An 18,928-nucleotide genomic window follows, 5' to 3' on the forward strand; every position below is an offset into this window, starting at 1 on the left:
AAAGTTTATTTAAAGTTCTGTAGATAAAACTGCAAAAAAAATTTTTTTTTAAAAATCCCTCAATCCAAAATATCAGGCAGACACTTGGGATTCAGTGTGGGCAAAAAAAAATTAAAATTAAAATACATAAAATACAAATTTTAAACATAAAGGTTTTTCTTTGTTGCCTGGATCCGAGAGGAGCTGATATAAAGGTTGCGTGCATGTTTTAAATACAAAAAGGCAGTAGGTAGGGTGCTTTATGTTACCGCAGTGGCAACACACATGTACTGTATGTGAAAGCTTGATTTTCTGGGAGATACTTTGACAAGGTGATCTTGAAGTATGTTGAAGTCCTTTTTTTATCGACACAAAACAAAAAACTAAGAGAGAGTGGTGGTCCTAAATGTTTCTTAGTGATACAGTCCACAATATTTCCCACAACTTTCTCATCACTTCTTTCCCACACCTCCACATGAGAAAGTATCTTTCCTCTACGCCACTTTCTTATTCTGCACTTTTCCAGGTGTTTTTTTTATTTTAAGTTATTTGAAGTTACAAACTGCCTCGTGCAATCTCTCTCTCTGTCTCTCTTTTCTCCCCCAGTGCCCTTCATGTGTGTTATCTTCTTGCAGGCAGCGACCGGTGGGTGAACCTTTGACCTCCTGAGAGAGAGAGAGGGGAGAGAGAGAGAGAGAGAGAGAGAGCAAGAGAAGACCGCCTATTGGGTCCATTGGGTGTGGAGGGGCAGCTGCTTGCCCCTCTGTGCTAAGCCTGCGATGGGGACCACGGCCAGCTTTCACATTCAAATTCTACCAGGCGGAAGGAGCGAGGAAGCGATAGATGGAGGGATGGAGGGGGGGGGGGGGGGGGGGCCTTAACACGGTGAGGGCTAAGAGCTCGCAGAGGTGAAAAGTTTAACAAGCAAAGCTGTTCCTCCTGATCGCAGGCTGCCTAATCAGCTTCATGGGTGGCTGGCTAAATCGGCTCTCAACCCGACCCCCCACCCCACCTTCCTCCACAATCTTTCCTCTGTTTTTTTTTTTTCTTTTCCAAGGTGCAAGTCATTTATTTTATTGCCACTTTCGCCCCAGCTTCTGTCTATCCCTCTCTCTCGTGCTGTTATTGTTCCTCTCTGCTTCTCTCAGCTTTCTACTTTTTTTCTCATCCCGCTTGTAGAGAAAGTGAACAAGGTGGAAGAACAGAGTGGGGAAAGGGGAGGGGGGGGGGGGTCTTTGAGTCAGGGGGAGGGATGGATGAACCGGATGTCTGGGGTCTCTCTCAGCAGGATTAGAAAACAGAGAATGAGGGGCTGGCTGGATGGAGAGACGAGTAGAGGAAGGGATAGAAGGATAGGCTTGAATAAATAGAGAAGTGGGTCGTGATGTAGGAAATAGGAAGATATGGGGGGGGGGGGGCTGAGGGAGGGAGAGGGGAGTCGGGTGGAGGAAGAAATGTTAGAGAAAAGGGAGGGAGGTAGGGGTTTGAGTAAAGGAAGGAGAAAGAAAGAAGGAGGCAGAGAGGAGGAGAGTGTGAGTGCGTTGACGCAGTGGGGATACTATTTATGCATGTGAGAGAGACGGGGGATCTACACGTGCACACACACACTCTATTGCATGTGTGTGTGTGTGTGTGTGTGTGTGTTTGAGAGAAATTAAAATTCATGACTCTCTCTTCACAACCATTTGAGTAACAAGATTAAGATGGCGGGTTAGAAAATAGCGCTGGCATTATCAGGCTGGTTGCAGTCCCTCCAGCTGCTTGCCTCTCTATTCCACAACAGTGGGGATAAGAGGATAACGCGCTAGCCCTGTCTGCCCGTCCCAGCACACGCCTAACACACAAGCCCCTCTCTCTCTCATATACACACACACACACGCACACAACCACACACACCACCCAAAGCCCTACCTCTGCACATTGGGCCTGCCTGCTGGTGTGTGTGTGTTTAAGAAGTCGGAGGTGTGTGTGCGAATGTTTGGAAATTCTGCAGAGAAGCGAGCCAGGGGTCCAGAACTGGTTTGTAAAGAATTTGCTAAAAACACTCCCCGCTCGCTGTTCCTTTTTCACACAAACACATGTAAAGCAAACATTGAGACAGGCAGAACGCTCCAAACAAAATAAAATGTGACATGTCTGATCTGGCAGAGTGAGGGATGCCAGTGTACTCACAGCTATGTGGGTTTGTTTAACAGCCTCTATGCCAGATGGAGGAGCTTGTGAGTCATTACGGGAGCATGAAAAGAAGTAAACTGGGCCTAAATTACACATTTGGAAACTCAACCAACTACATGATGTTGTTGCTTTCTGGATTTGCTTCGAGTCTCCTGCAAGCTTGAAGGTTTACAAAGATCTGTAGTACACGCTTCTGTCTGACAAAATGACAACGAGTGACAAGAGTTTGTCCCTCAAAAGAGTTTGTTCCTCATGAAGCTTTTGGTCTGGTTTATAGTATATTTATAGTACACATTCTGAAGAAATTTACATATAAATCCGTAAACATTAGTAATTTATGTTTTTTAATTGGAAATAAAGTGGTTTATTGTCTTGCTTCTTAGTCAGCATTGGCCTACTGGTAAGTAAAAAGAATGCAAATCCTCTATCAGTTCTCTATTTACTGCCATGTTAGTTAAATTATTAGTTAAGTTTGAGTAAAACTATTGTTATATGAAATTAAACTATGTGTATTTTTGCATATTTTCATATAAATGTATACAAATTACTGAACAATTTTACAGACTAAAACACATGGATGCATATAATAATAAAAAGAATGACAGCAAGGTTAAAATAAACTCTGAAATGACAGAAAATGGTTTATAAAGAGGGCGCCTGACTAAGCTTTTGCATGCTATGGGCACTTTGAGCAACAACTGAGTAGAAAAAAAAAAGATTAACAAAGCATGTTTTTTGTCTCTTTTGGCTCCAAATGGAGACACCTTTGATTGTTTTAAGCCTCAGTGAAAGAAAATCCATAGTGTGTCTTCCACTGTTGGTTCTGATATGCATTTTTCTTGTGTTCTGGTCCGCCCACTGAAAGCAAATATAGCTGAAGAAAGCTAATCTGTCGAGCAAATTAGCGACAGCTGCTCATTGGGATGTGTGTGTGTGTGTGTCTTAAGTATACGTGTGTGTGTTTGCACAGTGAAAGTGTATGTTTCCCTGTGATATCATCATGTGGTGTGTGTGTCTGTGGTGTGTGTGTAATGTCTAGCCAATCTGCTGTCTGAGTGATGTCTGTTCTGCGTGGGATTGTGATATAGCTTGTTTCTTTGCTGGTTGCACTGTTTGTGTGTGTGTGTGTGTGTATGTGTGTGTGCGTGCGTGTGCATGTGCCTTGAATGGTCAGTCAGCCACATACAAGCACACACACACAAAGAGCCACACAGGGCTGGTTCAGAGTGTTCATCAGAAGATAAGCAGAGAATACTTAATCACCTTCAGATGTGAGGGGGGCACTTCAACTTGTCTTCAAATCCACACGCAGCACCTGACCCTGTGTGTGTGTGTGTGTGTGTGTGTGTGTGTGTGTGTGTGTGTGTGTGTGTGTGTGTGTGTGTGATTGCATTTCAAGCCCTCTTGCTTTTGAAAGACAGAAAATATGTAATTTCAGGGTTTTTCTGTTGGACATAAATTTCACATCTCACATTCCTTTCTGTTTCTATTAACACACTACTTTTTATTTTATTTTCTTCAGTTTTTTGGTGCCTGCCCTTTATAAGGCAGACTAAATCATTTCTGCCTCAAATGACTACTCCCCCCCCAAAAAAAAAAAAAGTGTAATGTGGATAAAAACCTCATCAACAGCCCAAGGTAAACAATCAGATGTTGTGTTGTACGACATGAGTGGCAGCAGACCCTCACAATGTAGGGTGGTGTGAAGGTGTGAAGTGTGACAATGTGGCCTGAGCCTGTCTTAAACCTGCACTGATCAGTCCCCTTTGTATTATGCTCTCCTCCTTTGTGTGGCTTGTAATGACTCAGAGTCACTTCAATACAGAAAGAGTGCGATTGTGAACGCTAAATTTAGTAAAGGACAAATAGAGAAGGAGTGAGATTCCCCATGCTGAGGTTCAGGCTACTTTAACAGGCACTTTAATGGCCAGTCTGTACAATTGTCCCACTGGCGTAGGGGATGCGTGTGAGGCAATTTAGCGCCCTCCTTGCTGTCCTGTTCTTCTGAAGCTGTGTGTGTAATTGAGTTAACAGCTGGACACCACTTCTTTTAACACATGTGCTTTCTGTCACTCGTTTTCTCTCTTTTTATCATCACTTTCTCTCCTTCCCCCTCTCTTATTCTCTCTCTGACTGTCTCACTATGGCAGGTTAAGGTAGCTTGTTTCAATTCTAGTGTGTCTCATAAGGTGCTTTATAATATCTTTGAGTACACACTGTACAGTACTAGGACTAGATTTGAGCTCTTTTTTATTAAGCAGATGCATATTTTGCAGTTCTATTTCAAAAGGCCATTAGGCTGCCATGCACGTCAATTACTTCATAACATTTTCTGGCCAGTTTTGCCTTTAATGGATAGGACAGATGAAGAGAGAGGAAATGAAGGGAGGAGAGAGTCGAGGAGAACATGCAGCAAAAGGCCGAGGTCAGATTCCAACCCACGGCCACTGCAATGAGTCCTACAGCCTCCATACATGGGGCACTTAACATAACTGCTAGGCACTTGCAAGTCCATTTTAATACTCAGCTCAGATAGAGTAACCTTTGTGAAAGTACAGATCAAGCTTTAGCTGTCTCTGAACAGTATGACAACTCTTAATTTCTGCTGTGCTTTAAAAAGTCTAAGTCATCATAGAAAATAAAAGCTTCCAGGCTGGATTGTGACCAACATAATCTCCATAAAAATATATATAATAGTCATATATACACAGTAGTTGTATTAGTGAATTGATACTCTATTTACATGTATTTGTTTGTTTAATTTAACCAATTCTTTCACTTTCACCTATATATATATATATATATATATATATATGTGTGTGTGTGTGTGTGTGTGTGTGTGTGTGTGTGTGTGTGTATGTATGTATTTTTTTTAATGTCTTCACGAGGAGTCATGCTCACTGTCCAAGTGTCTCTAAATCTTGAATTAGTCTCCTACCTTTAAATGAACATCCATGACCTGAGTATCATACTGCTCGTGTTGAGAGACGGAGAGTCCGGCCTGCTGCGCCAGTTGACAGAAAAGAGTCAGAGTTTCACCTCGCGGAGGAGCAAACACCCACGCCATGCCCTGCAGAGACAAGCACAGGGCGGGTATATTTTATAGCAAAAATAGTACAAGGTGCATTTATGGGGTCCTTCAAAGGTATTTTCCCCCTCATTAATCATAACATTTCATGTTTGACTTCTTAACAACGCAGACATTTGAATTGAATTGAACTAATTAGCACAATGAATCGTGAAGAAAAAAATAACTAGTCCTGTCAGGAGTTCTTAACCAGTGATGAAAGAAACACTGACTGTAGCAGCTGAATCTGATCGTTCAAAGTACAAAATTGTACAAAATTCAAATTCCAGTCTCAAGTCCATCAGGTTGAAGGCCAAGTAAAGACTCAAGTCACATTTGTGTGTGAGATAAGTGCAACTTGAGACGGATTCTCGAGTCAACAATCTTTAACCCTCAGCATAAAATTCTGTATTTCTACATATATACTATCAGATTTCGACAATAACTCCAGTAAGGAAGTGACAGCAGAACACACACAAGTGGCACTACCTCTACTTGATTAAAGAAGGGTTTTATTCTGCCACATCTATATCTGATTATCAACCAACAAACTGTTTGTGGACACAGGTGCATATATCTGAAACGTCTACTCTTATTGGTTACACGTACCATTCAAGAGTGTGTAAAAAAGCAGAGAGATAAAAGAGTCGTTTTTGTGTAAACATGCATCACTGACATCCTGCAAACACTAAGAGGATTACAGACAAGTTCAAAGTTTCTTTGAAATCCTCCAGCTTTCCCTTTAAATTCATGTTGATCATGTTTTTATTGTTTTAATTAAATGAAGCAAAGAGGGATGCTTCTATAAACACATGCAGATAGCAAATACACACTGAAATACACACGCTAGCAGAACATAAGCTAAGTGAATACAAAGGCAGTGAAAACAACAGGATCACTGCATGTGACAGATGATTTCTCATTTTTATATCCAGTTGTATTCTCTCTCTCTCTCTCAAAAAAAAAAACAAAACACTGCAAAGCAAACAAACAGAGAGAAATCCTTGCAGCACTAATCAGCTGATTAAGGGGATCCGGCCCACCGGATGGACCACCTTTGTCAGAAACAACAAATTAGAGCCATTAGAAGGGAGAATTAATTGCTTTGTTAATTGTTTAATCAGCTTAGCAAATTATTAAATATTTGGCAAAGCTTGTTGTGGCAGTGGCAGTCTGATGGCCGACACTCAAATCATATTAGCCCCTGAATTATCTCCTCTGGATTAAAAGAGAAGAGACTTAACACACAGATGTACAACAATGGACAGATGTCACGTCTGTCACTGGACCACTGCAGCTTCTGTATTCAGCTGATGCTCATATTCAGGACGTGCATGTCAGGGTCTAACACATGAGAAAATGTTTGTCACCTCGGGAAAGAACTGCCTTTAAAATGAATAATACTGTGTGTAATGTGTGTTATCTATTACTGCTTCTTCTAATAAAGATAATAAACAAGAAGATTTGAAGGGTTGCTTCACTCAAATCACAACGGAACGGAACGGTGTCGAAGTTGTGCTGATAATCTGTCAACAGGGACCATTTATTTTGTTAAAGGAAGTTGGAGTGAAAACATTTCACAGAAAGGCTGGCTGATTATTCAGAAACACAACATTTTCTGGGTCGCCTGTGGCTGCTGGTCAATGTGAGGCTATAGTCCTCCAAGCTGTCCAAGTCCTCCCCTGTTCTGTCTCTGCACAGGACAGGAACATTTTGAAACATTTTGTTGATTGGAGATCTTCATTTTTATTTTTTCTTTCTATGTTTGAACTGATCCTTTAATAACCTGACGGTGAAATTAAAGCAAAACCTGCATGTTTCTTGTCCTACATTTATAAAATAGTCGAAGTAGATGCTTTATTGGCTAATACATGAAACGTGCTTTCCATGTCTCTCCTCTCTGTCCTTTCTGTGTCTTCATAATTGTTCTCCCTCCTCTCATTTTTTATTCTTTCCTCTCCCTCCTCTTTCTTCTCTGATTCTCTTTCCCTTTAGAGCTGTTTCACCTCCGTTTCATAAACAGATACTCCCTTGTCCCGGTCTGGCCCCTCTGTACTTAAAACGTGTTTCTTCAGATAAATAGAAACCTCAACCCTATCTTTTCTTGCCTTTTCCCTTTGTCCCCCCATTTGCTTTGGCTGTCACAGCATGGGGTCTTACTGCAGGGCCAAAAGGGAGAAGTTCCCCTCGATTTATGATGAAGGGAAGGCAAGAGAGCGACGGAGATCAGAGCGATGCATTCAAGTTACTCATAAAAAGCATTAAAGCATTACATGATATTAATCCTGTCGGACCATTGATGTGTATAGGGTTTTGGTTGAGGCCTAATTATGATTGAGAGCAGTGGGGTGATTTAGAGGAAGGGGATAAGCACACAGATACAGTAGACACACACACACACACACACACACACACACACACACACACACACACACACACACACACACACACACACACACACACTTACATTTGGATGCAGCAATCTCCTTATAGCATCAACCAGGCTGGCTCTGTACTGGTCGAGAAACAAACTGAGAGGGAGAGAGGAAGAGTCAGGTTAGAATGCATTCCTGTGATAGCAGCTGCAGATAAAGCAGCAGGCTATTTATTTTCTTTTGTTCACAAATAAATTCACCAACAGGAAGAAGGAAGGAAAAAAAACTATTTGCATGAAGATGCTCTTCCTTTTTGTTTACGTTTGAGTTTCCATGTGTATTCACTTCAGCCGGCTATCGAGGTATGAGAGGAATGCAGAACATCAGAAATTCAAACGTGCTCAGATACCATCGCCCGCATTTAATACAAACAGACACACACAGACACATTTATGCACAGAAATACACACTTTTTACTACTTCAAAGCAGCGTTAAATCACCTGAAGTTTAGGGAATTACTACCTGGAGAGTGTGCTCTGAAGTTAATACGGAAATATGAAAACAAAAACAACATACGTATTAAGGAAAGAAAAAAAGTGTTAATGAACTCAAAACAACTGATTTAATAAATGTGCTGCATGTGTTTTTTCATGCATGCTTTCCATTTGTTAAACTTCACAAACAACATGATTAACACCACAGTCAGACACAAGCAAGGAGTATGATAAACTGATAATTGACAGATTATTAGGGCACTCTACGGTGGAGTGTGTCTACATGTTCTTCATGTTCGTGTACGTCCACATAGTTTCTAATAAAAGGTAAAGTATCCATCTCAACAGAAATACTGGCTTGTCAAAAGCATCTGGGGCCAACGTCAGTAAAAAAACTAAACTAATGTGTCACAAAAAAACACACACACACACACACACACACATACATATATGAGTTGCCTTACATAACGTGGATTGAGATACATGCACGTCTTGATATCCACATCCACATATTTCAATCCATTATATTAGGAAGTAGAGCGGTGAGTGTGTGTATGTTTGCGTGTTCGTGTGCACCTATTATCACAGATGAGAGTGGAGTAATTTGACTAAAATGCAACAATACAGTGCAGATTTGTTATAATCCCACACATCCCTCCAAATGGCCATTTGGAGTATCAATCTGGACGTAACTTTTAAATCGCTGACTCTGACCTTGTCTCGTTTAAATTTTCCAATCCCAAGGAACTCTGACAGTTCATGACATCATCTCTACATCTCTGCACAAATCTATACTAGTAGTAGTAGTAGTAGTAGTAGTATAGTACTTTCAAATGAATTAAAATGTTTACCTCTTAAACATATTGAAGACAAATTGATAGCCTTACTTATACACACAGGATAAAGTAAAGAAAAAAAAACACACACAGGGCTTACAATCACCATCTCATATTGATTCCAGGATGGGTGTACAAAAATGTAAAGGTTATTGTTCTTAAAAGGGAAGACTGAGGTTAAAAGTTTATTTGACTAGAAAGGTGAGAGGTTTGTGTTTGGTTTGTTTTGCCACCGATATCAGTTTACAGGAAAAGTGAGTAGTGAGAAAAACAAGGAAGTGAGCTAGTTGGGTGGGTAACAGCTGAAACACGCCAACACGCCGAGGGCAGGGAAAGGACAATGTGTCATTAAGAGGGCAAGAGTTAACAGTCAGAACTTTTTGTTTCGCATTTTTCTGAAACTAATGCTATAAAGATTTGATGTGACAAATTAAGGGTAGACATTTAGTCATTGGTTCAATCAAATTATTGTGTCAAAAGAAGTTTTTATTTTTTTAAAGAATGGTGAAAGGTCTTATACAGAAATAATGTCATAGCAAATAAAACATTGACCGGTGTAACCCATGCCACCCTCCAACCTTCAAAGACTACAACCTCTGTCAAGGGGCTGTGCACTAGCCAGAGGGCCACGACGTTCCAAACGGGCTAGACTTAAAATTATGTTAAAATGTTTTAGATCTATGTCCATGTATAGGTATACAAACTGCTGGTGCTTTAAAGCTTGGCTAAATCATGCTGAAAGCTTATTGGAGGTCTGTGTCTGTGAACTACACATTATTTCTTATTTCTGACCATTGACCGGTTATTTTTAACCTTTGACAAATTTGATTGTCAAGGTGGCTGAGACCAATAAAAAATGTTATTCTATAATTTAGAAACATTCAACCATTCAGGTTTTGGATCATGTAGAGGTCTGCAACTCATCTAAGGGACTTCATGAAGACTATCTTTGATTATGTGAAGCAGTGTTTGTGTTTGTGGAGAAGTAATTCTTTGTATTCTTTTCATCCAATGTCCTTTTATTTCTTTTCATGTGATTATATTGTATTCTTAATCTCTTGTTCAATGATTCTTTATGTTGGGACTTTTAACTGCCTCTTGTCTTAAAGGCTCCATAAAGTTGCATGATTGCCTTGTCTAAATCTTGTTTGTCCTTTTCCGTAAAGGCTAGAAATATGTTGGTTCCACATTTTATGTGTGTAGTCAAACATGTACTGCTTTTTCTTATCCAACAAACCCTGTAAAAGCAATATTTTGTTATTTGGAGTTATAATAAAATGTAAAAAGTAGATAAGGATGTTCCTGTTGCATGGACGTCAATTACAGTCAGTTACACCGTTTGGCCGAGAATCATTGCTTAATAATGCCAGAGAACTCTCATATTGAGTAGTCCTCCTCTTAAAGGTCACGTTAAGGTCAACTGTGCTGCCTCCAGACTGTCAGAGGCCTATTGTCTCACACTGACCCCTCCCACCCAGGATGGCCCAGTAAACTCCTCTCACATCTGACTGGGGGTCAAAGAGCACAGGGGGAATTTGTGTGAGAGCATCGCTGCTATATCTGTCTGCTTACACGCGTACGTGAACGTACAGGATGTCGTCAGAGCTGCATGGAGGGTGAGACCTTGGAAAATTACATCATCTACATCTGAGTTTGTAAGTATAAGCAAGGCCAAGGTTGTTTATTTATAATAATTACTGAGATGTGTCACCACATCACCTAACACTTTATCTTGTTTTTTTGTGACACAGGCCTAACTATAACTTGAACATTAAACTTGGTTTCAATACTTGTGGTTTTTGTTATACCCAACAAGGGAAAAAATTTAATGTTCTTCTATCTTTCGTTGTAAGTAAGCATTTAGGTATTTGCTGGATACACAAATATTTTGGTTTTAACAACACCTTTTTCTAAGACATTTCTGTTGTATGCGTTTCTGTATTTGATTAGTTTTACAGAAAATCATCAGGGCTGTTCTAGCATATTTGCACTTGTGGGCTTGTGAATTGACAACATATTCCAATGACAAAGACATACAGTAGAAACACTAACAAATGCTCACAAGCAAACACACACACACACACTCCACAATCACATAAACAGAGCTTTATCGCAGTGCCCACACATGGACAGATTTTGGAGAAAGTAGGCATGCCAACATCCCAGCCAAGGATCCTCTGCCACCCGCATGCACACTGCAGGAATCCCTCTCTGGCTATCTCTCTCTCTCTCTCTCTCACACACACACACACACACACACACACACACACACAACCACACACACACACACACACACACACACACACACACACACACACACACACACACACACACAGACACACACACACACACACACACACACACACACACACACACACACACACACACACACACACACAGGCACACAACACTCTCTTCCTGCACCACTGTCTGGCTTTCATTTTGTCAATCAATGAAACATCTTGTGATTAGACTTGAAGAAAACTGATAGGTATTAAAGATCTTCCTGCTTATTACTTATATTTTCTTAAAACCGTTCCACTTCCTTTCACTTTTTAAAAACATCACTTTTCACTCTGTATATAATGTTTAATTTCATAGGTTAGCAAATGTTTTACTTAACTGAAAAGTCCACTTTAACTGTATTCGCACTGGAAGTGTCCAAACATATCATGTAGCACAGAGTTCTATTTCATCCTTCCTGGCCGCCAGAGACGTTGCTTTAAGCACTAAATAACATATCGCGCATGTGCAGGTCGAGTAGCTACACCAACAAACTCAAGTGTGACCCCGGATGATCCCGACAGGTCTATATCTTCCGGTGTCATCAGAGGATCTGTTCCTTTACCTCCTCTCACTCACAGGTGTTATTGATGTAGCACTGAACCTTGAGCTTGTTGCTAGCAGCCCTGTGACTGTTGTCGGACTTGCGTCTCCGAGGTCGCCCTCCAAGGGCTGCGACGAGCTTGGCGACGAGCTTGGCATTCAGGTGTTGTTTCTTTTGGATTGCAATCCCAAATGTTGGTCGCCGCCTGAAATGTGAGTATCACAGTTTTCTTGTTGTTGCTTACGGTAGTATGTTTTCGCCACATCCAGCAAAGTTAAGTTTATTTGTGTAGGTTTAGTGCGTTGTGTCCTGAGCTAACCTGTGGGGGTCATGACTTTGTTGGTATACTGTAGCTACTCGACCTGCGCATGCGCAATATGGTATCATTCAGTGCTTAAAGCACCACCAGTCATCCAGAATTCATAGAACCATAGTTACCTGCATAACTTTCGATTTAGGGTTTGATTTATTTTTCTTTGAGAGTGAATTTATTCATTTTCCACTTGGTGCAGATTTCTTTAACCCACCTTCTATCATTCTTCACAGCTTTACTGTACACTCTGATTCTTCTATGGTGAGGATATTCCTTGTTAGCTCTTATTTCTAAAAAATAATATTCAAGAATGTGGGTGGGAATGTGCGTTTATTTTGCAATAAATATATACTACAACTTACATAAATGCATTCTGGGGTTATATGAAGGCCCCTGGGGACTTTATTTCATCAAAGGTTGTTTGTTTGACATGCTGTGACTTTAGTTGTATTTTTAATAAACAGCTATTGTGACTACCTACAGTTGGCCTTGGCAGATAATATCTATAGAGATCACATCTAGCTGTGTACTAACCTTTGGTTCACACATATTTTCATCACTCGTGACATAAGACAGGGAAGCAATTCGCAATTTGTTCAAGTGGAGCAATGTTATAGTTTAATAAAATGCAGTGTATTCGTGCTTTTGATAGCACTTAACATGTCAAAAGTTCCCTCCAAGACTAGACAATTCTTCTATTGCATAAGAGCCCATCTCCAAGGATAGACAGAGTATCCAAAGCATAATATATACTTGTCACACACAATACTACACAAAACTCTTCCTCTGTCCTTGCTCTGCTCCTCTTGTCTGCTCCGCTCTACTCTCAGCAGTGGATCTGCTACCACAGGCAGGAGCTATAATTAATCGGGTTGGAAGCCACACTGTTGACCTTTTCGAAGGTGATCATCGCCATAAAGCTCCCGTTAATCGGTCAGCCTTCACTCTTCAACCACTACCACTGCAATTACCACACAATCACTCACTTGCAGACACGTAGAGCCCAGGTGGGCACTGTAGTAAAACCTCTTTCAGCACACACGACAGAATTCCATAACTCAAGCATCAGAGAAAAATCTGAAGAAATTCAAGAAATTCACTTGCAATTTGCTCCGTTCTCACACGATCTGCTTCCATCTATCGTTCACACTTGTGCATATACACCACTCAACTGTAAAATATCTTCTATTAGCAGCCTGCTCTCCTTCTCTCTCTGGGTGTTGTACCTGACTATTACCTGTAATGACCGTGACATTACAATAATAATGACGCCGTTTGCTAATGCTGCACTTAGCACACAGGCACACACTTGTGCAGATAGACACACACATGCTATACACAAACTCATTTTGATGTTTGTGGAGCTGGTAAGTAGTCAAGTACTTTCACTTCTACCAACAGCATGCCCATCTTCTCAGCATGTGTGTTAGTATGTGTTTGTGAATGTGCTATGGCAAAGTGACATAAATGCTTCTAATCCACTGAAAAATTTAAATACATTAAAAGAACCATGACCATTTCAAAAGAACTGAGAATGTTGTGTTGCTTGTGTTTCAGTTTTTAAGTCCAGCCTTAATCTTTATGACTATTCATCTTATTCACTTCATGGCCTTTTTCCTCTGATGTTGTTCTAAGAGTTTGAGGATCGAATTGTTATACAATTGGTTCTAAAAATCTCATGGTAAAATTTGGCCATGATAGTTAACACGGTTAACCGACATGACTACTCATCAGCTACCATTAGCTATATTAGCATTCAACTGCACCTTACTTACTTTTTATTTGCTAGCATCATTCACCTTTCTCATTGTGTGCAAGGTTATCAAATGGTAACGTCAGCTCATTGTACCTTAGCTGTTATTTGATGAAAGCAAATGTGTTATCATTGCTGTTGTGTTTTTACGCTTTGATGTATCAATCCAACTTTTTGCCTGTCCAGATTCTCAACACAGTCCACACAAACATTCCCGAAGTCCCTGAAGCAAAAGCTCCTCTTCCTCTATCTTGCTGTGTTACTGTGATGATTTTTAGATTTATAGGATTTTTAACCTGAAACATGGCAGTATGACATCAGTAAAGCATTTGAGCTTGACTTTAGGTGTAAAGGCTCTGCAATGCAAATCATCAACTGAACTGACTTTAAGCTAATGCAGACAAACAAACCAAAGACTGCCATATCTCATGGATAATTGTATCGACTTCTTGGTTTCACTCCTTTAAAGTCAGACTCTAAAGTCTTCTCATACTTGAAAAAGACGTGATGTTCATGTTCCAGATTCCCTTAAAGAGTTCCTTTCATGGCTCAACAAAATCAGAAGTTCCGGTAATGCTTAGAGTCTCAGGGAATTCCTCCTTCTCCCCTAAGTAATCAAAGGGTGCCTGAACATTAAGTCCAAACTACAGTCCCTCTCTATGTCTGGAATAAAGTCATCTCACAAAGAAGGGTTTATTCTTTTTTCTTACTTATGGACATATATATCTTAAACCTATGCAGTTTCTACATCACTGCTCATAAGAGAGTCCTTTGGCATTACACGTTTTCTAAGAGTCCAACTCGGCACACAATACATTTTTCTTTTAAAGCTGATGATCAAGGTTTATATATATATATATATATATTTCTTTTTTATTTATTTATTGATAAACTCCAAACATGTCTTCACGATAAAAGAACGTACCTTTCATTTTAACTCTAGCCCTGGCTTTGTGTTGTTGTTGTTTTATGTGTGGGTAAACACATCAAGGTTGTACAATGCACACGTTTGATAGATTTTCTTCAGAAAAAACATTCAAGACAGAAATCTTGTTTAAGAGAAGCCATAAGGATTTCAAATTGCTTCCACATACAATACATTGTATTCCCCCCAAGGATGTAACTGTGCGTATACATCAAAAAACAACAAAGCATTTTGCCACACAGTGCAACTGTGCCATAAAAAAGAATGCCATTTTTGATTGGACACAAGATCTACATTTCAATAACCGATGGGCTAATTGTTATGTTGATAATGTTCTTTCTCTTCATTTCCATCTCCATTTCTACTCCTCCCTTATTCCACCCGCAACTCTTTCTTTATCTTACTCTGTCTCCTTCCCTGTCAAGGCGCAATTATTTGCAATTTGCCTAAGTCATCCATTTGCTGGGACACCAAGCATGAAAAAGAGGCAATTTGGTGTAAAATGGAGGCAGGCCGGCATTTGAGCATATGTGTGTGTGTGTGTGTGTGTGTGTGTGTGTGTGTGTGTATAGACAAGACAGGGGAAGGTCCAAGTAGTGTTGATGGGGGGCCATGCAAGAACAGTTTCTAGCAAGCAAAATTCAAGAAAAAAATGCACAAATAGAGGTAGATCTGAATGTGTGTAAGTGTTGCTTTATGGTGTGTGTTTGTGTGTGCATGAACCTACCAGTCTGCACACATGACAATGTCAAAGTGACCCTCCAGTGCGGAGATGTCTGACTCACTGTCCCACCTGACCACCCTGTAAGCGCACATAAAACAAAAAGCAGAGTTTAGTATTTGCAGGGTGTGTGGTAAAATAAATTCAGTGTTTGAGAAACTGCCCAGCGAGCAGCAGCAGTTTGCACTTCGCTGCTCCTTTCTCTCTCTTTCTAACACTTGATCTTGATCCCAGACACCTCTCTCTGTTTGACACCCGCTGTTTTTCTGCCTCAGCAGAGACTCGAAAGTGTCAGGGAGGGACGACATGTCATCTGTGAGGTAAAGAGAGGGAGCGTCTGACATGACACTTGACATTTATACCTTGTGAACACACACACACACACACACACACACTCGTACAGCAAATGGTCACCTCAATACATGTTTGAGATTCATTATCCTAATTGTCCTCTCTCGCTGTTTTACTGTTTCGGCATGGCCAGAGGAAGTTTATGATGAGAGAAATCGGATTTAGAACTTTGCAAAACAATATAACAAATGGGATGCCGAGTAGTTTTCAATACATACGCGATATAGTATAGGATGAACTTTTTAAAGTCAGGAATTAGTAGAGTAGCATAAAGGAAAATACATACAATTAAATAATAAAGTCCTGTTTCATGTTATATGCTGCTTTCCAATAAGCGCTGACATATTTTGATGTAAAAGGCCCTAACTGTAATTTTGCAAGCAAATATTACATTTAGTTTGCCTTTCTCTTCTCAAAGCCAGGCTTACTGTTGGTAGATCTGACACAGGCCATTTCCTTAGGGCTAGGTCGGTCTGTGTCCACCAGTCTCAGTTAAAAGGGTTGTGGTCAACCTGTTTGTCTTTCTTTAGCTATTTATCATTAGAGCCCGACTGATTAATCAGTCAGCCAATAATATCGGCAGATATTAGCGTATCCAGTTTTATTGCAGATATGAGCTGATAATAATAGATTTATTCACCAGTCAAATATCAAATAATTTGAGTTTCATTGTTTTACACTAGCATTTCTCCTTCACCAGTAGAGTGTGCTACATGTATTACATCCTGCATTATCACTCTCTAGAGAAAGTAATCTGCCGAACTAAGGAAGATATCGGCCGGTATTTCTTTACCTTTCCAAGGTCAATATCGGCCCCAAAATTCTAATACACGTCGGACCCTACTCATCATAAATATGCTTTCATCTTTGCAGTGTTAAAGCTCAATGAATCGTATTTTTAGTACAATAACAGTTATGAGTGTTTTTTTCTTTATTTAAAATACGGTTTAGAGCAGGGCTGACACTGCATAACATTTACAGCTTTCTCTTGCATCTCTTTTTCCACATATTTTTCCCTCTCTCTCTCACAGTCTGTTAGGCGGAGTGGGGGATTATTAATTAGGCATTATTAACACTCAGTAAACAAAACATTAGGCCCGGCTTGGAACACAATCTCAATTCCCGGCAGGAGGTCCCAACACACACGTACACATGCATGTGCAAACATCATCATGCGAAATGCCCCTCCCTCTCCCTCCCCTTGTCCAATCGAATTGTGCCCTTCGCCCTCTCTTGCAGTGCAGCGATGACAGCCAGCATAATCTGAAAAGAAAACAATCAAAGTAATGTAGCCTAATTATACGTTTACTTTTTCACTCCATCTTCCACTCGTGTAAATATGCAGTGGAGTGAGAGAGGGAATGAGAGAGAGAGAAATAGAAAAGAGATGGAGAGAGAGAAGGGGGGAGGACCAGAAGCAGTGAGTCAATAACAAAATGATTATTTTGAGACAAAAATGAATTATGTTTTAGCTCGACCCAATGGGGTGTGTGTATGTGTAAGGGAAGTGGAAAGTTATATGCCTAGTTTCTGGATAAAAACCCACTTTTAAAAGGGAATCCATTTGCTTCCATGACTGCACATATGTAAACACACACATGCAATACAATCCAGTTGATGAATGATAATAACAGTATTTAGGGATTTTGGTTGATATTGTGCAATTTTAGCATGCAAGTTAAAATCTGCCTAAATGTATTTTAAGTTATTGATTGATAACATTTGTTGAAGAAATCAGCACAGCTGTCAACATAAAGTTAGTCCAGTACCATATGTATATCAAAGATATTTGGCCACCTCACGACCTTAAAAAAAAAAAAAAAATATATATCCATATAGTCGACTCTTCATTTTGAAGAGCTAATAAAATGGTCTCACCTGGTTGATACTTGCGTTGACCCAAACTTTCCAGCTTGTCTGTTTTTCTCGACCAACCTTCGGACATCTGGTGTGCCACAGTTAAGAATTTAAAAAGACACTCTCTATCACAGGAATTCAACACAAGAAAATGCAGTCCCTATTCTACATGCATTAATGCTCTCTGAGTTTCTATAAATTACAAATGGCCAAAGATGTTTACAGTAGATAACATTTAAGGGGCTCAAAAATTGTAATACACAGTATCACAAATTTACTTCTTGGGAGTTTACAGTGTGTGCAGAATATGGCAGTGATTGTGAATGGGAAACCCCACTACAATACATTGGAAAGGAAATATTGAAAACAGTCAGAGGAAAAACAAATAGAGGACTCCTTCAGGATGGACAGACAACATAGATATTAAGCATACAGGAAAAAAACAGTAAGGAATACAAGAGTTATTTAATAATTATTTGGCCCAAGAAGGCATTTTTGGAAAAATACGCTACACAAAATGCGTAGAAGTTAGGATAGAGGAAATAACTTTTAACACTTGCTCTACCACCCACAGTTTCCTAACTTAAAAGGCGATGTTAAATTGCTGACTATTCAAGTTTTAAAGATATTGAGTGACACGTTGCATGATGGAAATGATCCACACATAAAAAGACAAGAAGCAATCCTTAGGTAAAAACACAGATGGCATGGTCAACAGGCCACATTGAAACAGCATGAGTGAGCAGAGATCATCTCCAGGGACAGCGATCCGGCCTGCAGCTGCAGCAGCAGATCACAGCAGCCTCTATCTGGATCAATGGGAAGGCTTTTAACCACAAAACTCACACATTCCTTCTCCCTCGCACACTCACACATAAACACATACACGCAGGTGAACACACAAAGAGGGCGAGTGGTGTCAAGTCGTCTCGTAATACACTGGCTTGTGGAGTTGCAAAGCAATTCAATTAGGATTTCCTTGTCTTTAAAGCTTGAGACAAATCCAATCAACATAGACAGGGAGGGAGAGAGCAGGGAGGCATGATAAGTTGATAGATGGATTGATAACTGGAGAGCCAATCCAAACTCAACGGGGCCTCCTAGACACTGACACAATAATATGTAGGTTAGCTCACGTTTATATACATTCACAGGCATGAGCACATGCATGTTGGACACCTGTGCATCAATGTGTTATACATAGGGATGACAGGGCAGAGGGCAGGGCAGCTTACTGTAATCTCATCACCAGCA

The 18,928-nt window shown here is 40.2% G+C and overlaps 1 protein-coding gene across 1 annotated transcript in view; it reads right to left on the bottom strand.

Moving 5' to 3' along the window:
• Nucleotides 1–5,079: 5,079 nt before the first annotated feature.
• Nucleotides 5,080–18,928, bottom strand: part of camkmt (calmodulin-lysine N-methyltransferase) — an 88,378-nt gene continuing 74,529 nt past the window's right edge. Inside the window, exons 8-11 of the mRNA XM_079362244.1 lie at nt 17,696–17,762; nt 15,473–15,547; nt 7,689–7,752; nt 5,080–5,224 (exon numbers count right to left, since the gene is read on the bottom strand). Of these exons, the coding sequence (XP_079218370.1) occupies nt 5,081–5,224; nt 7,689–7,752; nt 15,473–15,547; nt 17,696–17,762 (350 nt within the window). The 3' untranslated portion in view covers nt 5,080. The remainder of the gene's footprint in view (nt 5,225–7,688; nt 7,753–15,472; nt 15,548–17,695; nt 17,763–18,928) is intronic.

The sequence above is a fragment of the Symphodus melops genome (genome assembly GCF_947650265.1).
Source record: "Symphodus melops genome assembly, chromosome: 15".
NCBI lineage: Eukaryota > Metazoa > Chordata > Actinopteri > Labriformes > Labridae > Symphodus > Symphodus melops.